The 24819-nt window shown below is 55.4% G+C and overlaps 3 protein-coding genes across 5 annotated transcripts in view; 1 reads left to right on the forward strand and 2 right to left on the reverse strand.

Annotated features, from left to right (window-relative positions):
- Window positions 1–24819, reverse strand: part of IQCF1 (IQ motif containing F1) — a 188640-nt gene that overhangs the window by 70548 nt on the left and 93273 nt on the right. The gene's annotated exons all lie outside the window — the stretch shown is intronic.
- ACY1 (aminoacylase 1) lies at window positions 489–5629 on the forward strand. The gene is made up of 15 exons (XM_012771476.3): window positions 489–640; window positions 965–1076; window positions 1753–1817; window positions 1908–2012; window positions 2307–2401; window positions 2727–2803; window positions 2896–2985; window positions 3085–3141; window positions 3481–3554; window positions 3639–3688; window positions 3808–3952; window positions 4054–4122; window positions 4986–5065; window positions 5218–5278; window positions 5364–5629. Exons 2-15 carry the CDS (start codon window positions 983–985, stop codon window positions 5526–5528), a joined length of 1227 nt encoding a protein of 408 aa, XP_012626930.1. The 5' UTR covers window positions 489–640; window positions 965–982; the 3' UTR covers window positions 5529–5629.
- Window positions 7596–9993, reverse strand: RPL29 (ribosomal protein L29). 2 transcript variants are annotated; one of them, XM_012771491.3, is made up of 4 exons: window positions 9891–9993; window positions 9437–9481; window positions 9069–9133; window positions 7596–8092 (listed from the first exon to the last, which is right to left on the reverse strand). In XM_012771491.3, the coding sequence occupies exons 2-4, from the start codon at window positions 9471–9473 to the stop codon at window positions 7715–7717; spliced, it is 480 nt and encodes a 159-aa protein (XP_012626945.2). In that variant the 5' UTR covers window positions 9474–9481; window positions 9891–9993; the 3' UTR covers window positions 7596–7714. The 2 variants fall into 2 exon arrangements, with proteins under 2 accessions (XP_012626945.2, XP_075864367.1); XM_076008252.1 differs by lacking the exon at window positions 9891–9993 and adding an exon at window positions 9768–9790.

Below are 24819 nucleotides of genomic sequence, written 5' to 3' on the forward strand. Positions count from 1 at the left end.
ATCTCTGGCCCATTGTCCCAGCACCCACGCTGCCCGCCGCCAGAGCAGAGCTCCTGGTGTGGGGCGGACAGACGTCAACCAACAGCCTCACTACACAGGCAGCCAGGCGGCCAGGGAGGCCCTCGTTGAGGGGCTGAGTCAGGGAAGGCGCAGCGGCAGCAGACTCGCGGGAGGGGGCAGGGGAGCCGGCGGACTTTGCAGCCCTGCACCCCGAGCCTCCTCTCCTCGGGCTCTGTCCCGAGGCTGAACGAAAGGCAGTCCCCTGGGGCGGGGCCCTCCTGGGGCCGGGCGTGGGGCGTGTCCTGCGGGCGCGCGGGCGGCCGGGGCCAGCCCGGAGGTCGCCACTCGCGGGGCACGGCCGCGGCGGAGCTGCCCCGGGGCGGGGTCCGGGGTCCGGGGTCCGGGCCTCCCCGCCGAGCCCAGGCCCGGGGCGGGACGCCTGCGCCGCAGCGGCCGCAGGGGTGGGACGGCCCCTTCCCTACTCAGTCTTCGGTCCCGCCCCGCGCTCAGGCTCCGGCCACGTGGTGGGAGGATCGGGGCGGTCCCGAGCCTGAGGCCTCGCCGAGACTCCCCGGAGTCCCAGCCGCAGTCTGGCGGACGCTGGGAGGCGAGCGCGGGCTCCAGACCGGGAGAAAGCGAGGTGGGAGCCCTGGGGAGTAGAGGGATGGAGGCTCCCGGGCTTGGAAGCCGGGCAGCTGGGAGGCATGTCTGAAGCAGGGCGGGGGAGTCCATGCCAGGGGTCAGCCTGGCTCAGCTATCCCTGGCAGAGGCACAGACTTCATGGGGCTCTTTGGGGATTAAATAAGGAATTGTGCCGAAAGCGGGCAGCACAGTGCCTGAAACGGAATAGGGGCTCCGTTAACGGGGGCCCCGAAACAGGGCGTCCTCTCCTCTGGGACGTCCGGGGAACTGCTTGGGGAGGGGCTGCGTGCAGAGCGGTAGTTAGCCATGCACTTTGCCCCAGCTCACCACGCGCGGCGCCATGGCCAGCAAGGGTCCCGAGGACGAGCACCCGTCCGTGACGCTCTTTCGCCAGTACCTGCGCATCCGCACCGTCCAGCCCAAGCCGGACTACGGTGAGAAGGCGGTGCTTCCCGAGCCTGTGAAGGGGCCCAAGGGGCGGGGACTGTGCTCTAAACTAGCTCCCGGCGCTGTCACCCTGCTGACCGCACTCTGCTGCCCCAAACGGCTCCTCAACCCCTCTGGCCATTCGCCAGATCAGCAGACTGAGGCAGCCCCTCCAGGCTGCGGAGGAAACCTTTCCCCAGGGGCTGTTCTGCTTCAGAGGTTACTCCTGGCAGCTAGTTAAAGAATAACTTCACTCTGCAGGGCAGGAGTGGTTGGGGGAGACTGGGGCGGCCACAAGGGCCCTCCAGAGCCTACCAGGGCTGGACAAAGTCCACCGCCCTTAGGGAATCAAGCTTGGTGGCTGAAAATTGTGTACATGGGTCCAAATCCCTGCTCTGTGACTTGCCAGCTGAGAGATGTTGGGTGAATCTCTACATGTCTTTGTGCCATAGTTTCCCCATATTTAAGGAAGATGACAGCAGCCTCCAATCCTGGACTTCCTCCTGGCCTTCTACAAAGGGTCACACTGGCCAAAATATCTTCTTTCTTGGGGACAGAAATGCAAGTGTCTCTGAAGGGTGTGCAATTGTGTTGGGAAGGCAGCACTGGGCTGCTGCCCTCTCTGGGCTGCCTGGCTACTGGGAGCCGTAGGCAGAAGCAGCCCAAGACTCTCTGTGCCCCCAGGGGCTGCCGTGGCCTTCCTTGAGGAGAGAGCCCACCAGCTGGGCCTGAGCTGCCAGAAAGTGGAGGTGAGCCTGCGCCCCTGAGTAGGGAAGGGAGATGGGTCTGGGGCACCTCCTCACCCTGTGCTGACCGTGTCCCCTCCTGACGCTCTCCAGGTGGCACCTGGCTATGTGGTGACCGTGCTGACCTGGCCAGGCACCAACCCTGCACTCTCTTCCATCTTGCTCAACTCTCACACGGATGTGGTGCCTGTCTTCAAGGTATGTAGTGGGGGCAGTGCAGGCCTTGGGGACAGACATGATACAGCCCCAGAATCCAATCTCAGCAGTCCATGGTGCTGATCCTGGCACAAACTCTCAACATCCACACGGCAAGCAGCCTTCGCCCAGCAGTGACTACATGTGGCGGGCTGAGGAGGATGGCAGTCAGCTGCCTTCTTCAGCCTTCTGTCCTCGCCACTCCACCTGTCAACCCACCCCTGTGGTGGGCTCCTAGGGCAGCCCACTGTGAACCAGACTGCAGTGGCCTGACCCCCTTCTCATCCCTGCCTCCAGGAATATTGGAGTCATGACCCATTTGAGGCTTTCAAGGATTCTGAGGGCTACATCTATGGCAGGGGCACCCAGGACATGAAGTGTGTCAGCATCCAGTGAGTGTCCTCTCTTCACAGTCCCCCACAACGTCCCCTCCAGCCCAGTGGATTAATCCAGGACCTGGGAATGTGATTGGAGAACCTCAAGACCAAAGGACATCTTGACCCCTTACTTTGGGCACAAATTCCTGCCATGACCATTACATGGATGGGAACACTGAGGCCCACAGAGGGCCAGGGGCTTTCTGTAGTCCCTGCCAGACTGTGGTAGGGTAGGGTCCAGGGCACAGGACTTCAGCCTGTCAGCCCTGCCTGTTGCTGCTTACTGGGGCAGCCCTGAGCCTCTGGAGGCTCCCCCAACATCTGGTTTATTCCCCCTCAGGTACCTGGAGGCAGTGAGGAGGCTGAAGCTTGAAGGCCACTCTTTCCCTAGAACCATCCACATGACCTTTGTTCCTGGTAGGAATGGCTCAGGGAGGGACACCTTTGGGAAGAGGAAGGGTGTGTTGGGGAGACAGCTCCCTCATCTCATGTTCCTGTCGCTTTTACAGAAGAGGAGGTCGGGGGTCACCGTGGCATGGAGCTGTTCGTGCAGCGACCTGAGTTCCGGGCCCTGAAGGCTGGCTTCGCCCTGGATGAGGGTGAGCAGGTTGGCCAGCGCTGAGCAGCCAGGCAGGGGTAGGGAGGCTGCTAGTGGGGCCAGGCGACTCCATTCTCTGAACCCCCTTTTCCCCCTTCAGGCCTGGCCAACCCCACTGACGCCTTCACTGTCTTTTATAGTGAGCGCAGCGTCTGGTGTGAGTATGGGCTTGAGAAGGGGTCACTGTATAGGTGGGAGACTAGGCCAGAAAGGGCAGGGTCCTATGAAGGGTCACACAGCAAGTTGGGGCCTGAGTAGTCCTTCAACCCAGGGCTTCTGCCTCCCAGCCGCTTCCTACCTGGGCATCTCTATCCTGGGCTTCTCTGAGGGCAAATCCTGACTATGGGCAGAAACCAGCTCTTCGCTGTAGGCTCTGAGGGGGACAGGGCCCTGCCAAAGGAGCTTGGTACAGGGGGATCCCAGCCCATCCCAGGGTTGACTGCATCTCCAGCCCCTCTCATGCCGAAGACCCTCCCTTCCCCCTCCATCTCCCCAGGGGTGCGGGTTACCAGCACTGGGAGGCCAGGCCACGGCTCACGCTTCGTTGAGGACACGGCAGCGGAGAAGCTGGTGCGTGGCACACGGGGAGGGAGTCTGGGAGCTCAGGAGGCTCTTCATGGGGCTGCTGTCACATCTAACCTCATATTCTACTAGCACAAGGTTGTGAGCTCGATCCTGGCATTCCGGGAGAAGGAAAGGCAGAGGTGAGGCAGCCTGGGAAGGGGATGGGGGTGCCTCTGGGGTGCTGCACAAAAGAGGAGGGAAGCTGAGCCACCTTCTCCTATCTGTTGCTGCCCATCCCCTGCCCCCTCCCCCACTGCAGGCTGCAGTCAAACCCTCACCTGAAAGAGGGGGCCGTGAGCTCCGTGAATCTGACTAAGCTAGAGGGTGGTGTAGCCTATAACGTGGTACCTGCTTCTATGAGTGCTGGCTTTGACTTCCGCATAGCACCGGATGTGGACCTAAAGGTGCCGCCTCCACGTGGGTTTGGAGGAGAGAGGTGGGGTCCTCAATTATGTCCTAAAGGCTCGGGAAAGCCTGAGGAGTCAGCTCATCTCCCTTCTTTTAGGCTTTCGAGAAGCAGCTGCATGCCTGGTGCCAGGCAGCTGGCGAGGGGGTCACCTTGGAGTTTGTTCAGGTATCGAGTTGGGACCTGTGATAGGGGAGTGTAGGGGCTGGTGGAGACTGGGCTCACCCAGTGTGCAACACTGTGGGAGTGTGTGCTTGGTACGTCCGCATACATCTGGGCATTTTTTTTTATCTGTGACAGACACTTGATTCACCCAACAAGCAGCTGTGGAGACCACTGTGGGTGCTGGGGAATACTGTGGGAGTCAAATTAGGCACAGTTCTTGCCCTCATGGTGTGAGGAGAGGAAATAGACATAAATCAAATATTTATATAGTATTACTTTTATGTAAATATGAACACATATGGTCCAGGAAAGGTGGGAGCTCACACTCTGAGAACCTATAATTGAGATATTCAACTAGTCTGAGAAGGCCAGGCATGGTGGCTCACACCTATAATTCTAGCGCCTTGGGAGGCTGAGGCTGGAATATTGCTTGAGGCCAAGAGTTTGAGACCAGCCTGAGTGAGATCCCATCTCTGACAAAAAATACAAACATTAGCTGGGCATGGTGGTGCATGAGGCAGTAGGATTGCTTGAGCCCAGGAGTTTGAGGTTGCTGTAGGCTAGGCTGACACCACTGCCCTCAGGCCAGGCCTGGGCAATAAAGTAAGACCCTGTCTCCAAAAAATCTAGTCTGAGAGGTCTGGGGGAGAACTTGGGCTAAGACCTAAAGGATAGACAGGAGTTAAGCAGATGGAGAGCATGGGAAGCTCTCAGACCTAGAGCGTTTGCGGGGCTGAAAGAGGGCCTGTCGCTGTGTAGGGGTGGGGAGGTATTCTGTGCCAGGCACAGCCCACCCTATGGAAAACAGGGCAAGATGCCCAGGCCCTTGTCCTGATGCTGCCATCTTCTCCCTTGCCCCACCACAGAAGTGGATGGATCCCCGAGTGACACCTATTGATGACTCGGACCCCTGGTGGTCAGCTTTTAGCCGGGTCTTCAAGGACATGTGAGCACATTGGCCAGCTGTCCTTGCACAGCCCAGCCCCCTCCTCCTTTCCTTGTTATTGCCCCTCCCCCTCTCTTTCTTCTACCTTCAGTTCTTCCTTGTGCCCTCTCCAACCTTCCTCCCCGTTCATCAGGCTCTGCCTCCCCCCCCAGGAACCTCACTCTAGAGGCCAAGATCTTCCCTGCTACCACAGACAGCCGCTATCTCCGTGCGGTGAGCCCCTTGCATGGCAGTGTGTGGGCAGTGGACAGGGCCTGAATGGTGGCTTTTCCCTAACGGCCCCTCCTCGGCCCTGCAGGTGGGGGTCCCAGCACTGGGCTTCTCACCCATGAACCGTACACCTGTGCTGCTGCACGACCATGATGAGCGGCTGCATGAGGCTGTGTTCCTCCGTGGGATCGACATATATACACAGCTGCTGCCTGCCCTGGCCAGCATACCTGCCCTGCCCAGTGACAGCTGAACCCCCAGATCCCCAACCTCTGCCCCTGGAGTTTCCATCCCAACCAGAGCCAAAGACATTCTCTTCCCCCTGCCCAATAATAAAATCTGTGTGTGGGCAGAGTCTGTCTCTGAAGTACTAACAAGGACACTCATGGAACAGAAATTCTCATTTCTCTGGGGACACTCTGTTACCATTCCCATTTCACAGATGGAGGAAACAGCCAGGCTCTGGAGTCTTCCCCAAACCATTCCACATTGCTCTTTGCCCCTAGACATAGCACTCCCGTCCGGCACCACCCAGCCATGTCTGTGCCCAGCAATAAGGGGCCATAGTTCCTGTTTTTAGTGGCCACCATACTTAGACCTGACCTGCATGGTCAGGGATTTAATTCCCACTGAAGGGAGATACCAAGACATGGACCTCGGGGGACCACTTCTGTCTTTCTGGGGATATATTTGGGATTGTGAGACAGGACCAGAAGGGGGCTACCTGGGCCCCTGCCAGATATGGGGCAGGGCGAGGGACAACTTCCAAGGCATGACTGCTGGCATTTGTCAAAACCCATGGGTTCTGGTGTTAGGAGCAAGGGTTACAGAGGGGCAGGGTATCCCCCGGTAGACCAGGTCATTCTTATTAGAGACTCCAGCACCTTGGCCCAGGACATGGACCATTGTGTACAGAGGCCCAGGAGTTGGGCTTCAGTCTCAACCTTGCTGAGTCCTCAGGTAGTACCAAGGGTCAGCTACCCCAGGGGCCTTCTCCTCTAGCTGATCTGACCTGTCCTGTCCTCCGTGAGGAGTACAGGGGAGACGGGGAGGGCTGGCTTTTTGAAATTTCTAGTTGTAGCCAGAAGGGAAGTCCCAGAGCTTGGCTGTGGTCTGCAGGCTTAGTACTAATGACTACAGAGCTTGGGGGGGCAACTTAGACTGAGGGCAGCAGCTGGCTGTGACCTTAAGAAAGCTTAGTTGAAGCCCCGGATGTGGGCTCTGGTCTCCCTCTCAGACCTCTCTCCTGGCAGGATGACTGGGGAAAGCAGAGCCTTTGCACCCTGTCCAGGACATCAGCACACAGGCCTCACTTTGGAAGTCATCCAACCTGGTGACCTCCAATGGGGCCAAGCCATCTTCAGGACACAAAACATGCTCCTGCTCCCTTGCCAGACTCCACCTCCATCTGATACCCTCTGGCAGGGGCAGTTGGCCACCCACAGAGAGTGGCAGAATTAGTCAAGAGTTAGCAGTCCAACCCTAGTTGGAAGACTTCCCAGAGTCACATGTGGACTGCCTGGGCTCAAATACTAACCTCCATCCCTTCCTAGCTGTACAATTAAGTTTCCTCACCTGTGAAACAAAGATAACAGTAATATCTATTTCAGAGGCAAGGGAATCATATGCCATAGGCCACATCTTCTACTTTGGCATAAAAGCACCCCTTTGTGAGTTTCCAAAGTGCCCAAGGCTGACTTTGAGGATTAAATGTAACCAGAACAGTGCTCCACCTGGTACCTTCTCAGGAAGCCCCCACAAATAACTTAGTACTCAACTACTTGCTCCACTGGCTGCTCTATTAAGATCCTGCATGTGAAGCAGCTAACCCAACAGCACAGCAAGGTCAGGCCAGTCATGGTAGTAAGGCAGTGCCAATGCTGCCCCACCTTCCTGGGTCTCTTAACACTTGGGGGACCAGCACAACCCAGAGCAGATGTTGGCCAGGTGCACTTAGGAAAAGCCCAAACTGGAACACAATAGGCAGAATTGCTCAGCAATGCCCATCCCCTTCCCTCAGGGCATGCCTCAAGACCTAACAAGGTTCCTTTCACTTTAATGTAATGCTTAGGGTAAAGAGAATAGGGAAAAAAAAAGACCAAAAAAAAAAGAGCGAACAAGGTTTAGGAATTTTCCCCTTTCCTCAGCAGCTCCCCTAGAGCCTGACCATCTTATTTACTAGGTCCCCTTCTTGCACCCCAGGACCCCGTTTCCTAACTCCCACCCACACTCCACCATGCACACAAGGCTACTGCTTTCTCCCACACCAACAGAGGTAGCAACCCCGCCTCCCACCCAGCCCAGGATCATAGACACAGACTAACAAATCCTGCCTCAGGTTTATTTGTACAAATAGTACAGGAGGACCCCAGCCCCATGCAGACAGCAGCCCAGGGGTCACACCAGTCCTTCTGTCCTCATGTTGGCAGACAGAGACTTCTACTCTGGAGCCTTTGCGGGGGCCTGGGCACCTTTGGGAGCCTGAGCTGGGGCTGGAACTGAAGCTGGTGCTGTGGCTGAAGCCGCAGACTGGGCCTTGGTTTGATTCTTGGCCTTTGGCCGGCAGAGCCTGAGACCCTTGGCAATGCGCGCGCGAGCACGCTTCCCAAGCTTGGGGTGGGCAATGTAGGCAAGTCGACTGAGCTTGCGGCTCATGCCCTTTGGGATCTTAGCCTTAACCTCCTTGGGCTTTACAAGGGTCTTGATAGCTTCAGCACGTGCACTCATGGCCTTGGCGTTGTTGGCCTGCATCTTCTTCAGGCCCTTCTTGTTGTGCTTCTTGGCAAAGCGCATGTTCCTCAGGAACTTGGGGTCCACCTGGGAAGCAGGAAAGGTATAGGGAGTAGCATGTAAGGCCCCCAAGTCACTCTCTGGTGCCCCTCTCCCCAGGGGTGCCCAGATTCTAAAGACAGCATCAAGTCAACCTTAAATGTGGAAACAGCCAACCCTTAGAAACATGTACCACTACCCTAGGGAGCCAATACTCCACCTGGCTAATGCTGTGCAGACCACACTTTCAAGGTTACACGCCCAGAGGCTAGTAGAGCAAACAGTCAAATCCAAGAGCAGAAGAAAAAAAGGCTGCAGCCCTCTCTGGGAAGGTTGCATGGCAACCTACAGAAAGGGTTCAACCAAGTTTTTCCCCTGAAATACCCTCAAGGTTATCCCCTCCCCCTTTAGAGGAAGGTGTCAATTAAACGCCAAGTCTGGCCCAATAGACTCATGGATGAGGCAAAGAGACCAAAGTGGGGAAACTGAGGCTCATACTTTGTGACTTACTCCGCAGATCAGACAGCAAGGGTACAGGGGAGGAAAAGACTAGATACAGGCTCAGCCCTCCCCTAGACTCTATAGCCTGCTCAGCTAATCCTTAGAACTCCCTGACAAGGAAGGGAAGCTGACCCCAAGCCCAGCACTGGATCAGATGCAAGGTTTTAAGGCTAGTCAATGTGGAATGGAAAGATCGCAAGGTGCCCAGTACACACAGACAAGGCCACTCCTTACCTTAAGTGCTGTGGCCGAGTGAGGGAGCCAAACAAAATACCCTCAGGAGGTAGGTTATATTCTGACCAAAGGGTTACACTTTAGAGCAGGGAAGGTCAAGGAAAGTTTTGTTATGGGTCTGGCAGGGTAGAGAAAGGAATTATAGGCTTTGGTGGGCCAGAAGAGACAAAGAACAAGAACAAGCTCTGCACAGGCAGAGGATGAAGCTGTAGAAAAGCTGTACGGCAGGCTATGACTGCACCCAGAGCCCAGATCAGACATTTACAAGTAATTCCGCATACCCACTCACCCCCTTAAGAGATTCGTATCTTTGTGATCGGGGTTTCTTGATGCCATTTCTGTGCCACTTTCGGGCTGTGGGGAAAAAAAGGAATTGGATCAATAAAAGTTCTTCTTTAATAAGACCACCCAACATCAGAGCTGACAAGGTTGGTAGAACCAACACTTCCTAGAGTAGATATTACTGACATCTGGAAAACTGCTGCTGAACGCAAAGCTTTGTGGGTATCTCTGGCTCCTAAGCCTATAGTCCCAAAGATATTATTGGTTGAAAATAAAATCAGCCTCAGGCTCACAGTGGCTACGTGCGCCCCTCCCCCCCAATCCCTAAACCAATCCTTGCTAGTCTGGGATGCGGACTGGGCCCAAGAAACTTACACTGGTTGTGTGTGGTGTGGTTTTTGGACTTGGCCATGTCTACACCTGGAAGACAAAAGTGGAGATCAGGGCTACGCGCTCGCCAGGATGGGCCACCTCTGCCGCCCTGACCTGGTGGAACGTTGAGTTCAGAAGCCACAATGAGGCTGCAGACAGACGCTTGGATCTGTGGCCTCCACCAGTCTCAATTCACTCGGCACGACTCGACACCTGTCCCCGCCTCCCAAACCCAGGTAATGAGACTCTGAAACCAATTCCCCAGCCCCACAAGGGTGCTTTCCCCCGTAAACTCCTACTTCCATGCACCCCTTGGGGACCTAGAAGAACCAACCCCACGCCGCAGCCTCTGCTCCCCACATCCACACAGCCAGTCTCCTTGTCGTCCCTGCTGCCCGCGTCCCGCCGCTCCCCGTAGGTCGCGGATGGCATCAGATGTCTCTCAACCAACACTCACCGTAACACACGTCCGCCGAAGAGCCTGGGACCGGAAGAGAAGGAAAGGCCGCGGTGCACCACAGGAAATAGTGCCGACGCCGCCGGAAGGTACTACTGGAAATGCTCCCCCAACGCCCGAGGAAAGGTTCCGCAGCCCGGAAGGGCCCAAGCCAGACGGGGAGGCGGTGCTACGAACCTGGCTCCGCCCCCTTGAGGCTGCCTGTTCCTGTCGGTTTTCCTCTTTCTTCTGTTCTTTCAGGACCTGGCTTTTGGGGCTCGGTGTTGTTAAAGATCCTGAAAGCAAAAGGAGTCCTCGAGGAATGGTGGTTAGGCAGGAAGTGACAGATCTGTGTTCTTAAGAAGTACCCCTGGCTCCTTCGTGGAGACTGGACTGTAGGGGGCAGAGGGGAGGAGCGGGAGGTGTGAGGAGGCTGGTACAGAGCACCGTGGGAGGGCGATGGCTGCCTGGACCTGAGTAGGGGCAGTGGGGATGACGGGACTTGAGAAGCAGAAGATGAGGGAGAGAATGAAGTAAAGGATAGCCCCTAAGTATTTGCCTTGAACATCCTTGAATGCTGGAGCTGTTTACAAAGATGAGGAAGATTGGGGAGAAGCAGGGACTTTGGTTGTTTTGGGGTTTTTTGGCGGCGGGGGGCGGTGATCTAGATGTTTCTCTTAAGATGCATTAAATATGAAATCCCAATTCAACATCCGAATTGATTAAGTGTTCCCTCCTACAAACTCTGTTGCCCTCTCTGCCTCTTCCCCCAAGTTCATTTTTTACACAGCAGTGGGGCCTGAGGGCTCTATTAAGATACAAATTAGATCCTGTCCCTTACAGTCTGCAAGGGCATCCCCTTGCATTGAAGATAATTCTTTACTCCCCTGACCCTGACAACCACTCCTTGTAATTTACTTCTCTCCAAACCCATGGCCTCCTTTCTTTCTCACCAAGCACAAATACATGTTCCTGCCACGGTGCCTTTGCACTTGCTATCCCCTCTCCCTGGAATGCTCTTCTTGCTCTTTGGATGTTGTGCTGTTTCTTGTAGAGACCTCCCTGGACTGCACTATCTAAAATAGAGACCCTCTGTCCCATCCCCAGTTACTCTACGTTTTCTCATTCTGTTTGCTTCCTTCATATAAATTTCCCAGACTCTATTTATTTGTGTATTTGCCCATTGTCACAAGCACCATGAGTTTGAGACTGGTTTGATCACCTTGATTTTCCCAGTGCCTAACACAGAACTTGATGTAGAGCAGGAGTTTAATAAACACCTGCTGAATGAATGTTCCCTGGCAAGACAGCTTCACAAGGTAACAGAAGCATATTGCAGAGATTTGGGGAATGAAGGGGAAAGGAGGGTGTGGAGGCAGGACATGTGACAACTCCTTACCAAAGCATTCCTGAGATGAGAGAAATCTGGCAGGTGTGAATTGGGAGAATGAAGAGCAGGCTCATATGCTCATGGATGACCTGGCCAGAGAAGAAGTTGTCTCTGCAGGAGCAAAGTCTTGTGGAGTGCTGAGCAGAGGTGGAGAACCTGGTAGGCAGAGATAGGGACTGTAGGAGGTGAGGGTGGCATGATGCCTGATGGCAAGTCAGGGCCTCATTCCAGGGAGTAGGAGAGGTGGGACTGGGAGGTTGGGACAGGGAGGAGCAGGTGTGATTGCTACACTCTTGAGAAAGAGGCAAGCAGAGCAGGGGCTAGCAGAAGGGGTTGTGACCACTTAGAAGGAACCAGGCTGCCCAGCTATGTGGCCCTCCACCTGGGCAGTGGCTCCCATAGCTCCCAAAAAGTGAGCAGTGACACCTGCTGAGGACTTGGTTTTGCCAAGCTATTATGTCAGTGTCAAAAAAAAGCAGTGAGCAGAAAGCCAGTCTGGTGGGGGAGGCTGATTCAGAGATGGACGATAGTCATGCAATACCACTGGGCTGTGACAGGGATGGGCCCAGGTGGAATCCTGGCTACCAGGCAAGAGGGGAGGCAGTGAGAAGCATAAGGAGCTTTGGCTGTGACTTGAGGGGGCATTGCAGGGCCAAAGGGGGTCATGACCTGGAACCACTGACCTTCATGCTTTTCAAAGTGGGATAGATGGTAGGGGCAGCCCTGTGTATATTGATAGTGTTCTTTCTAGGGATAGTTTTCTTTCTTTCTCCTTTCTATCCATCTATCTGTCTATATATCTATCTATTTATCTATTCATTTATTTGAGGTAGAGACAGGGTCCTGCTCTTGCTCAGGCTGGTCTCAAACTCTTGAACTCAAGCGATCCTCCCATCTCAGTCTCCCAGAGTGCTAGGATTATAGGCGTAAGCCACCATGCCTGGCCTCTTTCTCCCTTTCTTCCTCCCTCCCTTCCTCCCTTCTTTGTTTCCTTTCTTCCTTCCTCTTTTCTTCCCTCCTTCTCTTTCTTTCTCTCTCTTCATAAATGAAACCTTACTATATGAACTCTTCTATAACCTGATTTTATGCATTCAGTCATAATTTGTGGACATCTTTCCCCTGCTCATGAAAATCTTTTGTAAAATCTCTTTTACATATTTAAAAACAATTATTTTAAGAAGAGGTCAATAAATCTCGCCAGATGTCAAAGAAGTCTCTGGCAGAAAAAAAGTCACAGAACTTGCTGTTTCCTCTAGGGTTGACATACTTCCACCCTCCATGAGTGAGTGACTCTTGCCCCATCTCAAATCCGCTCACCTTTCTCCATACTCCAGCCTCGAGCAGAGCTGCTAACTGGATTCAGCAGAAGATAAGTCAACCAGGCCACTCTCAGATGCCTTGGGTATAAGAAGAAAAATATGTGAGCCTGGGGAATAAGATAGAACTCAGGCTGGGTGAGACTGGATGTGACCTGCCCAAGCCATGCCACCTACAGGGGTATTATCTTGTCCAGGCCTTGCCCGGACCCACAAACCAATTCACAACCCAAGTGGGATCCAGTGAGGTCTACTCAGCAAAGCACCAGGTTTGGCGACATCTGGGGTTATTTTTGCAGTGTCTATCACAGTCCCTGGAGTATGTGGGGACCAGATAAATGTTTGAGGAGTTAAATATGCACATTTCATAAATCTAGGCAGATGACAGAATCAGGAGCAGGAGACTGGCTGGCCTGGAGGGATTTCACAGAGATAAGAGTCAACTCTTCTACTGGACCCAGAACCCTGCTAGCTTCTCAGTGGAACAAGCGGATAAAAATAGCAATCACCTCTCAGGGCTAAACTGCATAATTTGAGTAAAGCACCAGACATGGTGCTGAGTACACAGCAGGTGCCTGATCATTGTTAGTTCCATCCTTGCTTCTGCTCCACAAGGCCTCACAGGAAGGGGACAGGGTTTAGGGAAAGAAGGTTAGTGCCAAGTGGATGCTAACAATGAGGACAGGATCCCAGAAACAACAAGGGAGAGCCAGGATGGGGGAAAGTGACAGTCCTCAGGGGTCCCCTCAGTACCTAAGTTCCAGTGAGACAGGGACTACCAGTGTGTTCAGATAAGAAGGACTATGAATGGTTATCAGAACCAGGGGCGAAGACTGGGAGGGGGGAGTGGGTGGGGGCAGTGGAAAGGCCCCCGTGTACTGGGTTGAGCTTTTGGGCTTTGGATCTGCTTAGAAATTCCTGAGTGAGGGACCACCCGATTCTGTGTGTCTCCAGAGGGCAGAGCTATGACTGAGGGAGGCAAATGCCAGCTCCATGGACAAGGGTCATTTCTGCAATCAGAATTCCCTCCAAACCATGTGCTGCTCCCAAAGGTAGTGAGCTCTCTGATACAAGAGGTGTGCAAGAAGCCACTGAATGACTGGGGTTGGGTTGAAATATGGGATGGAGGGTTGGAATACACAACACTTAAGTTCAATTCCCTTCAGGAGTCTGGATTCAAATCTCTCTGGTGAAGGAAAGGGGCCGTGGGCAGCATACAGTGCCAGGCTGGGGTGCAGTTATCTGTTGGAAGAGAGTTCAGCTCCAGCAGAGGCTTAGAGGTGCAGCCTATTCTTCAGGTCATCGCACGTGCCATCTCAGCCCAGCCACCAATTTTCCCTCTGGCCTGGACCACCTAGCCCAAGGGGGATTAGTATTCTGAGTCAGGAATATGAGCCTGTCTCCCGCAAGGGGGCAGAGTGGGACCACGGATGGAGTCTCCTTGCTGCAGATGGGCTGGAGACCAGGTGCCCTTCCCCCTTCCTCAGGAAGCCCCTCCAGCCTCCCACGACCTCCCCCACCTACGGATCAAGTCCCTGTCTACCCATTCTGGGCAAGTTCTCTGGGGTAGGTCGGGTGTTCCCTGGCTCCAAGCTCCTGGTGGAGGTGGTGAGGTGTCTTCACCCAGCTAGGGTTCAAGGCAGAGAAAGTGGAGCCTGTGGGCACCCTCAGGCACAGCCCCTCCTGGCCTACTTCAGAGTCACCCAAGGCCATGCCTCTCGGGTGTTAAAGGAACAAACAGCCTTCAACGTCAGACAGACTTGGGTTTAAATTCCGCCCTCCACTCACCAGCAGTGGCTTTGCTTCTCTGAGCCTTTTTCTCCCCTCTGTCACAGTGGGGGGAAGAGCAGCACCCAATGCTGAGCGGGCAGGACACCTCCCAGAGCCTGGCTGTGCCCCTTGGCAGGCTGTGGGTTTGTGCCCGAGGCCACACAGCAGCCTTTGGAAGTGGTGGGTTCTCATCACCCCACTTCACAGATGGGGAGACAGAGTCCTTGGGCATGACTTGCTAGAGGTCTCACAGCCAAATGGAGAGAGTGCAGTCCACATGCCCACCAGGATCTGGGAGAGCACGAGATGGTACATGCAAGGGGCCCTGTGACAGTGATTGCCAGGTGACCTGGGAGAAGCCCCTGGCCTCTATGGCCAACAGATGCCCAGGGTGGGCGCATCCTCAGTGCCAGTCCCTGCCTCCACTGAGACCCCCTGCCCCATCTGGAGCAGGCCTGGAAAGGAGGCGGTAGGGTTCCTGGGAGGAGGGCAGGCTCCTGCCTGATCAGGTCTGGACTGGGGTCAGCTGGCCTCAGGCAGCCAGGAACTGGCCAAGTGTGGACAGCACACCTCAGCAGCACAGAAAACTGACCTGCCAGGAAGGGTGGGAGGGAAGGATGGAGTTGGTGGGTGCCTGAGGGTACTGGACGGGGCTGGAGGGAAGCCCCAAGAGGCTCCCCCAACTCCCATTCCCAGGCACAAACGAAGGCTAAGGAGACTCCTTTTTAACAAAGAGCATCTGAAAAGGAAGAATGAAGCCGAGGGTGGGAGGGACACCCCTCTTCTTTCCCTTCCCAGCAGCCTGCAATGGCCCCAGCAATGTCATTGCCTTGGCAACCGCAGCACCCTTCCAGCTCCCCTTTCTCCTTTAACCCTGTCCTGCCTAGTTGCCCCTCTCGCCTGTACACACCCACCCTCCAGCTCAGGCTGAGAGCGGCTTGGGGGGTGGGGAGAGTGGGCTTCTCTGCTCCCCAGGCAGCCCTGGGGTTAACGCTCTGGCTGCATCCTAGGACCGCCCCTTCCTAGGGATCAGATGGAGGGCTCTTCACCAGGGCTCGAGGACAGGATGAAGTGACCTTTGAAAGAATCAAAGAAATCTTTTGAATGAGCGATGGGTTATCATCTCCCAAAGATTTCAAGTCCCAACTCTCCCCATCCCTCCCCATCCCGCGCCCCACTCCTCCTGGAAAACAGGCTGTGACCCAGGAGCCCCAGCGGAGTTTAGGAAATCAGCACCAGGGCAGGGGGCTTGAAAATCATCTAGGCCCCCTCTCCAGGCCTATGGGTGGGGAAACTGAGGTCTGGGGAGGAGAAGGAACTTGCCAAGGGCACACAGGCAGTGTGTGGCAGAGTGAGGGAGGGAACCAGAGAGGCCTGGGCCAAGGTGGAGGGGAGGTGTCAGGAGAGCTACACCCCAGGGGAGGGGCCTGCTGGCCTTTCCCCCAGGGATTCACTAGGGGTGCAGGGAAAGCCCTTGGTCACCCTCACCCGTTCTGTTCCCTGAGAGGTGCCCCCCCCCGGGCACCGGTGTTCCCGGTGTTCCTGGGTTTCCACTGGCACTTCAGGAAACTCCCACAGGCCCCAGCACACCCTGGCTGAGTCAGGGAGAGGGAGGCCTGGCCCTGCTGATGGAGGCACAGGGACACCAGAAAGAGGAGAGAAGAGCTGGAGGTCTGGAAGGGCCGGGGATCCTACAGGTCCCATCAGATGAGCAAGAAGGGCTTGTGGCCACAGGCATTGGGTCCTGGTCCCAGCACGGCTCTTTCCTGGCCGTGTGTCACTGGCAAGTCACTCAGCTTTCCAGGGGCTGCTAAATCGCCCCGCTGCTCCCAACCCCCCATGGAAAACAGGGTCAGCCACACGGGCTAGGGGACAGTCTCGTGAATCAGCAGACACACAGGGCTCCACCCGGCAGACCTGTGGATGAGCCCTGCGAGGCCCCTAGCCCCAAACCTCTTGTATTTGCTGGGCCAGGGCTGCTGCCTCCGTGATCGCCGGGAGGGCAGGAAGCCGCAGGCACAGCACCCTGAGATGCGGAACAGAGGGGGCTCCATGCAAGGCAGGCCAGAGGCCCCTGCGGAACTCTAGGGGTTGGAGAAGGGCCCTGGGAGCCTTCCTGGGGAAGGAGGCAGGCCCTGTAAGCCAGGCAGGGGCGGGAAGAACACAGCGGGCTGGAGAGGGCGAAGGCCTGGCCTCCCTGAACTGTCACTGCGCCGCTGAAGCCCCAGACACCTGGTCCACAGGGTGCCCTCACCTTCCCAGCTCACTGGCCTGAGTCCGGGGGTCAGGCAGGGAAGGAGGCCTCCTGCTGGGGGCTGGAGTCAGGAGCTTTGCCTCGGTTAGCACTGGTCCTCGCACACCCTCAGAGTAGCCCGTGTTGCAGATGAGGAAACCGAGGCTCAGCAAAGTGACGTTAATTGCCCATGATCACCCAGCTTTTTCTTCTCTGTCAAAGCCACTCGTGGAAGCTCTTCTAGGTGTGAACGCTGCCTGCGACTCTCACGCTGATGACGGCTAGGGACAAGCTCGTTCCCGGCCTGCCCCCAGGAACGAGCCTCTGGCAGAGGGTGCTGGACATCCATGGGGCTGCATGCTGGGAGGCTCAGGCCCATCTCAGCCCCCAGGTGTCCCCTGCAGTACTCCATCTGCCAGCCCTCCCCTTCTGCGCCTGCCCCACGCCATTCACGGGCTGGTTCTTCTCCTTCACAGGCGCCCTCTCACCACGCAGCCACGGGAGTCTGCGCGCGCAGCCCAGGCTCTGCCTGGGTACCAGGCAGCGGGGTGACCTTGAGCAAAGACTCGGCCCGTGCTCAGCTTCCTCATCTGTAAGAGGTGCACCTGGGCACTACCTACTTTGCAGGCTGTGGCAACACTCTGGGGACCTGTTCGTTCCAAGCACCTCCTGGGGCCTGGCCCATGGTCGCTGCTCATCCGGGCACTCACCAGCCACCTGCCTGCTCCCACGCTTGCCTGCTGCTCTGGTCCTTGTTTCCCTCATGTCCTCAGGGCCAGGTGCTGGCAGTCTGGGGGTCAGGGTTGTCTAATCCCACCTGGCACCTCTCCTAGGACAAGGCTTGAATTGGGCAGAAGGCCAGGCAGGAAAATGGGGGTCCTTCGTTGCCCCCTAAATCACTCCTGGTGGGCAGAGGCTGCCTGCCCTCAAGGCACCCTGCTCTGAGTGCAGAGGGGAATGGGGACGGGAGGGGCGAAGGGGTGGCCCTCCCTGCTGTGGGCAGGGCTGGTGCGGACAGGGCCAGATGAGGCTGGTGGGCAGAGCTGAGGAGCAGTGGCTAGGCAGTGGCAGTGGGGGGCAGGTGGGGCCCCCGCCACTCCTGACAACGCGGCACCAGCACCCGGAGCCAGCGGGTGAAAGGCCCACGGTCCTGGCTCTGCCTGTCTCGGCGCCTGCTGCCTGCCTGGCACGGGCCCTCCAGCACTGGTTTTAATCGATCGCTTTCCGCAAGCAGCTCCTGGAGGCGCGGGGGCGGCTTCCCCTTGACTTGAGTCTCCTGGAGGATGCAGCTTGGCTAAAAATAACTTGAATCACTGCGCTCCCACCCTGGCGCAGAGGAGGGGCCTGGGGACTGCGGGGGCGGGCAGCAGCCAGGAGGGGTTCCCTGAGAGGAAAAGGGAAAGAGCGAGTCTTGTCAGGTGGGAAGGGGTGCAGGCCGTGGAAGGGAGCAAGGCCATGCTCGTGGTCCTGGGGACCGTGCTTCTGGAGCAACGCCATGGGGAGGGCCAGCCCTGAACTGCACACCGGCATTATTGAGAGTGACTGGTTTGGCAGAAGTGGTGGGGAGCAGGGTCTGTGTTTGGGGGAGCCCGTCCACACACACCCTGGGCAGAGGCCGCTGAATGCGAGCTGCAGTGGGCAGCAGGGATCTGGCAGCATGTCCTGTTCTTCCTGTATGACCCTGAACCCAAGTTCCTCAGTGGAAAACCGGTGAGACTGCAAACTCAGGCTCTTGACTGCACACCCCACTCTGTGGGAAGCGTCTCTTCTCTCCAGGGAGGCAGCATCCAGCGCCCGTCACTGCCCACCACTTGGTGCCTGCTGAGGGGCCCGTCCTGTGAGCACCCTTCAAAGCGGGGTGGGGGCTGTGCCTAGGCTGGACAGGCAGGACCCAGGACCCTCGGGATGAAGGGGGGCTGGGCAGGGAGAGTGGGGACTCCAGGTGCTCAGCAGGGTGGAAGGTAACTGCTGGGCCCAGGCAGGAGCCTGGGGTCAGCTGCATGATAGGCTACTGGTACTGGCTTAGTGACCCTGGCTTAGTGCTGCCCTCTTGCCACCCCCAGCTTCACACCCAGGGCTGAAACAGGACAGGCTAAGGAGCACAAGAAGCTCAAGGGCAAGTCCAGGGCCATGTGGCAGAGAGGGGACAGCATGGCAGTCTCTTGTGCACACATAGACGCAGGGGGGACACATTGGTGTATGACCAATCAGTCCTGCAGCAGAGAATAGGCTGGGACTCCCCCATGCCTCAGTTTCCTGATCTGTAGAAGGGGCTGGGTTAGAAGCTCTCTAAGGCTCCTGACAGCATTTGAGATAGACAGAGCATAGAAGCTGCTGGAGCAGGAAGAGGGAAACAGCCACAGCCAGAGCATCAGTTTCCCTGCTCTTTGCTGAGCCTCTTGGGGCTCTGTAATGCCCTGGGAAGATGGTACTGAGGCTATCCCCACTCGCTCATGGGCAAACTGAGGCTCAGGACGGGGAACTGACTTGCCTGAGGTCCTACCGCTTGCACATGCAGCCCAACTGCAGAGTCCATTTTGACGTTTCATCCTATTCTAAATGTAGGGCCTGGGGGACCAGATATGCCTATGGGGGTGACTCAAAGTGGGTTGCACAGGCAGGATCCAGATATGAGAAGTTTCCTATGGCTGTACCCCTACCCAGGGTTGGCTCAGGCCACAGGGAGCCTCAGCCTGGGGCCAGTGGGCCTGGGCAGTGGTTGTGCTTGCAGGAGGTTGTAGAGAAGAAGAGGGAGTGTGGACCTGCCTGGGTGGGAGCAGGACCAGTGATAACAATATGATAACAACCCTCACCCCCACCCAGGACATTTTTAGCAGATCGTTCCTAGGGAGAAACTAGGAACGCCACAAATATCCAGTGACAGGCGAATTGAGAAAGCAACTGCAGCTCCCACAGCCACATGGCTGAATCCTAAACCGTCATGTGGGGTGAAGAAGCAAACTGCAGGAGGCCATGTTCAGTTCAAAGCCATTATTATAACGCCCCCCCCCAAAGTATTACTAAACAATATAGTTTTAGGGGTTTGTAGGTATGTGACAGAAGTGTTTATAAAAGGCCAGAAAGTTTGAGCTACTCTGGGGGAGGCAAGAGCTGGGGAGGGCGGCATGTGCGGGGAGATCCCACCCATGGACATCTGTCTCAGGCCCACAGGGTGCCAGGTGCTCTTCACGGTGCTGGGGAGACACGGGCGCTGGCAAGGCGGACGTGAAGCCCAGGCCTCACAGAGCTGACAGTCTAGCAAGGCGAGTTCGTTCCTGTTCTTACGTTGTGTGGCAAGTCACAGGTGTCCATCATACTATTATGCATTGTCTCTTACTGATATTCTTGTATATTAATCAAATATTATACTTAAAAAGATGAACAAAGAATAGACACAAAGCTGATTGACCGCTCCCCACCCCACAAAAAGCCCATCCCACCTGAATGGGTGAGTTCTTTGCCAAGTCTGAGCTCCTTTCCCTGCCACCTCTGGTAGATATTCCATCACATGCACTTAGAAGGAATGCCAACCCCAGATCCCTGCCTGCTCCCAATCTCCCAGCCCAGTTTAATGTCCCAGAAAGTCATTCTCTCATTCATCAGCAGGTAAGGGTCAAATATGGCTTGTAGTGCCAGGCTGGAAGGTGGGACAGAGTTCCCCATCTCTGCCAGCACCAGAGCCAGTTAGGAAGATAAAACACAAAGGAGGCCAGGCGCTGTGGCTCACGCCTGTAATCCTAGCTCTTGGGAGGCCGAGGCGGGCGGATTGCTCAAGGTCAGGAGTTCAAAACCAGCCTGAGCAAGAGCGAGACCCCGTCTCTACTATAAATAGAAAGAAATTAATTGGCCAACTGATATATATATAAAAAATTAGCCAGGCATGGTGGCGCATGCCTGTAGTCCCAGCTACTCGGGAGGCTGAGGCAGAAGGATCACTCAAGCCCAGGAGTTTGAGGTTGCTGTGAGCTAGGCTGACGCCACGGCACTCACTCTAGCCTGGACAACAAAGTGAGACTCTGTCTCAAAAAAAAAAAAAAAACACAAAGGAAAGAAGTTCAGTGCCTGGCAAAGATCCCTTCCCTGGCCCAGGGCTCTTATACTACGTTAGTAGAGGTAGAGGGTACAGGAGACAGGAGGTAATGGGTCTGCTCTGTCTTAAGCTGTTCATCCCCACCAGGGTTGGGGAGGAGGGGCTCATCCATCCATCCAATCGTCCATCCATATGTCTATTCATACATATATATATCCATATGCCTATCCATCCATCCACCCATCCTTCAATAATCCATCCATATAGCCCATCTATCCATCCACCTGTCCAACCTTCATCCATATATCTATCCATACATCCATCTAGCCATTCAACCATCCAACTGTCCATCCATATGTCTATCCATATATACATATATCCAACCAACCATCTATCCATCTGTGATAGGCAGAATAATGTTCCCCAAAAGATGTCTACATCCTAATCCCCAGGACCTGTGATAATGTTACTTAACATGGTGAAGGGGGATTAAGGTTGCAGATGGAATTAAGGTTGCTAATCATCTGGTGTTAAAATAGGGAGATAATATTAGATTATCTGGATGGGCCCAACGCAATCACAAGGGCTCTTCAGAGGAGAAGAGGGAATCAAAAGAGAGAACCAGAGAGGCAGCAGTGTGAGAAGGACTTGTACAACATTACTGGCTTTGAAGATGGGGGAAGGAGCCACAAGACAAGGAGAATGGCAGCCTCAGGAGCTGGAAAGCTGAGGAGGAAGAGGATGCTTTCTTAGAACCTCCAGAATGCAGCCCTGCTGTCACCTTGATTTTAGCCCAGGGAGACCCCCCTTTAGATTTCTGACCTCCAAAACTGTAAGATAATACATTTGTGTTGTTTTAAGTCACTAAGTTTGTGGTGATTTGTTACAGCAGCTATAGGAAATGAATATACCACTTAATGATCCATTCATCCATCTGTCCATCCATTCATCCATTTAACAAATATTCATTGTCTCCTTCCTGTCAGCCGCTGAGCTGTGAAAGACAATAGTGACCACCTTCCTGGAGCTGCCCATCCACTGAAGGAGACAGCACAGGATTTCAACCCACGATCCTCTGTGCTGGAACCTCAATGGTAGAACATGAGGCATTGGGAAAGGATTATGGGAGGACCTGTGGCTTGATGGCTCTTGGTGACTAGAACAAGACAGGGAGCACTGCAGACAATTGTGAGTCTCTGCTTCCAGCCCCTCACCTGAAGGCTGTTTCTAGAGGCCACTGTCCCTTGCTGCCTCTGTCCTCAGCCCCAGGGGAACCTAGAGCTCCTTGCTCTGTCCAAGAAGTAGAACAAGGAGCCAGGTCCAGCCAGGGTGGTGCTTCTGTCCTGACTTCTACCTCCTGCTCCCCAGCTCAAGAGCCATGCCTGCTGCCACACCTTCTGCATGGCCCTGGGCCTCTGAGGTCCACTCCTGCTCCCACCTAGGCCCCAGCCCATCAGTTAGTAGTAGCCACAACTCCCACATCATTGGTAGCAGTGAGAAGCACCTGCTCAAGGGTCAGGCTGAACCAAGTTCGAGGGATGTGTGATCTCAGGCAAGGGACTGCCCCTTTCTGAGTCTTCACACCCTCATCTGTAGAATCCCTTCCTCCCAAGGTCACAGGCAAGATCAAGAGAACTATTGCTGGCGGGCGCGGTGGCTCACGCCTGTAATCCTAGCACTCTGGGAGGCCGAGGCGGGCGGATTGTTTGAGCTCACTCAGGAGTTCAAGATCAGCCTTGAGGGACCATCCTGTCTCTACTAAAAAAAAAAAAAAAATAGAAAGAAATTGGCTGGACAACTAAAAAAAAAAAAAAGAAAAGAAAGATATATATAAATTAGCCGGGCATGGTGGCACATGCCTGTAGTCCCAGCTACTCGGGAGGCTGAAGCAATAGGATTGCTTGAGCCCTGGAGTTTGAGGTTGCTGTGAGCTAGGCTGACACCATGGCACTCTAGCCTGAGCAACAGAGTGAGACTCTGTCTCAAAAAAAAAAAAAAAAAGAGAGAGAGAACTATTGCTGAAGACCACCCCGGCACACAGGAACCCCACTCCCATCACCAGCTGGGAGATGCCAGATTGTTATACTTTGCAGACTGTGAAGTGAGGTGAACATAGTTATCATGATTCTCTGAGCTAGGGATGGGGTTGTTGGCAGTTGGTCCCTACCCTAAGGAAAGGACCAATTTCTAGTCCTGTCCCTGAGTTGCAGGCCTTGACATGCCAAGCTATAGCCTCATGGAGCCTGACCACAGCGGAGCCTGTGGACTTCTGGCCAAAGAGCTGCCTGAAGCCTTGTGGGCCATGGGCACAGTGCTCCCAGGCCCAGCTCATGTCACAGTCTTCCAGGAACAGCCTGTACCTTGGCATGGCTCTGAGAAAGAGCCAAGAAGGTGTTGCCCATCCTGCCTCAATGTTGTCACAGGCAGGCCATGTGTCTGGCTGTGTCCAGCAGATGTGTCAGGCCAAGAGTGTGGCCCAGGATAGCTTTTTGGGCAGCTAGCCCAGGTTAGGGGTGGGGGAGGAGAGGGCAGATTTCAACATTGAGAAGGGACAGCAAAAAGGGATCAGGGTAGAATTTCAGACTCAATTGCCTGGGGCAGACTGGGCATGGTCTTCCCAAGTTCCTTGCAGGGTCACCCCCCAGGAGTGTCACCCAGGTACCCCATTGGAGGCCTGCTTATCCAACCTTGACTAGATGTGAATGACTCTTCTCTCCACAATCAATCGAGACCACAAATTTCATGTACATGCACCCTGCTGGATCTGGCCTGCCCCAAACCAGGGAACAGTGTGGTCAGGACATTGTACCATATGACAGGAGGTTTGGGTGTCAGACTTGGCTCTCTGCCATTTCTCTCAGGATGTCACTTTACCTGCCTTTCCAGACCGCAGTTTTCCCTTCTGGAAAATGGGGCAATATATGGTAACCTCCATTTGTGGAAAACCTGTAAACACCTGGGGATTGTGCCTAGAGATCTTTTTGCATTTAATCTCATTGTTCACCTGATTCGGGACAACTAAGTTGAGGCTTCAAGAGGAAGTAGGCTGTCAGCTCGTGATCTGTGGAGGCAGGTTGTACGTAGGTCTGGCTGACCCAGCGCTGGCGCTGGGAGGAGGTGGAAGCTGAGTGGTGTGCAGGCTGCCTGCAGGCTCTGAGACCACCGTGCTGCTACGCTCTGTCTGCCACACCCATCCCTCCCCTGGGCCAGGTTGCCTCACCCAGCGGCTGCCTTTAAGGACCTCCCGCCCAAATGGCCCAAGCTCCAGATGCTCATGTTTCCCTCGCTGGGTCTTGTGGGATAGTGAGATGTAAGGGACCCCCTTTCATCCTGCTCTCCAGTCCTCTGCTCCCAGCTGTGTTCTGCCCAGCTCCGCACCCTGGAGGTGGGAGCAAATGGGAGAATTCTCCTGGCCCAGGCAATGTCCTCTTCCTTCAGATGTGCAGCGCCTTCTCAGGCCTGGCAGAGCAGCAGGGGCTGGTGATCCAGGCTGCCCAGTGGCAGCCAGAGGTGGGGCACAGATCAGAGGTGTTTGTTCTACAGATGCCTTTACATCCTAACGAGGCTCCTGGTGGGGTGATCAGGCTGGGTGTGGAATAAGACAGACAGCTCAGGGGAGCCCAGGATCCAGGTTCAAGTCTTACATCTACAACTGGGTAAGAGACCTTGCGTAAGTCCCTCATCCACCCATCCAGCCACCCTCCCACCCACTCACCATCCGCACAACACACATTTATAAGTCACGCTGTGTGCGTCAGGCACTGGACCAGCCACCATGAGAGGATGAGTAGAAGTGAAGCCCAAGCCTGCTCTCAGAGCTCAGAAAGGCGCAGCGTGGGGCCAATTCAGTAAGGACAAGAGATGGTGAGCAGAGTGTCTGGGAACGGAGCTGTGTGGGGCACAACCCGCCCTACTGAGCAACGACAATGCAGAGGTCAGGCGCTCAGGGCTCCAGGTTGGGTGCACATGTGTGTGAACTGCGTCGTGGTGCTCTGACTCAGTGGAGAGCCGTTGGCAGAAGCCTGGAGGCCCCACATCCTTGCAGTGATCACCACATGGCAAAGTAGGCAGGCAAAGTGTTTGGCAGGAAATACCTGGGCAGCTGCGGCAGTTAGGGCTGTGGAGCACAAGGCAGTCACGTCAGTGATTGTAGCAGGCCCAGCCCAATGGAAAGGGGCTCCTGGCTTCCGGCCTCTGGCTGCCCTGACTCT

Source organism: Microcebus murinus, chromosome 1, assembly GCF_040939455.1.
Source record: "Microcebus murinus isolate Inina chromosome 1, M.murinus_Inina_mat1.0, whole genome shotgun sequence".
Classification (NCBI taxonomy): Eukaryota; Metazoa; Chordata; class Mammalia; order Primates; family Cheirogaleidae; genus Microcebus; species Microcebus murinus.

What these genes read in the sequence shown, in the direction of transcription:
- RPL29 (XM_012771491.3), bottom strand. Translation starts at nt 9,473, where the DNA reads ATGGCCAAGTCCAAAAACCACACCACACACAACCAGT. An exon ending in CCACACCACACACAACCAGT is followed by an intron (nt 9,134 to 9,436) that starts GTAAGTTTCTTG and finishes TTTTCCCCACAG; the next exon opens with CCCGAAAGTGGCACAGAAAT. An exon ending in GATACGAATCTCTTAAGGGG is followed by an intron (nt 8,093 to 9,068) that starts GTGAGTGGGTAT and finishes CCTGCTTCCCAG; the next exon opens with GTGGACCCCAAGTTCCTGAG.
- ACY1 (XM_012771476.3), top strand. Translation starts at nt 983, where the DNA reads ATGGCCAGCAAGGGTCCCGAGGACGAGCACCCGTCCGTGACGCTCTTT. An exon ending in ATGAAGTGTGTCAGCATCCA is followed by an intron (nt 2,402 to 2,726) that starts GTGAGTGTCCTC and finishes ATTCCCCCTCAG; the next exon opens with GTACCTGGAGGCAGTGAGGA. An exon ending in CGGGAGAAGGAAAGGCAGAG is followed by an intron (nt 3,689 to 3,807) that starts GTGAGGCAGCCT and finishes CCCCCACTGCAG; the next exon opens with GCTGCAGTCAAACCCTCACC.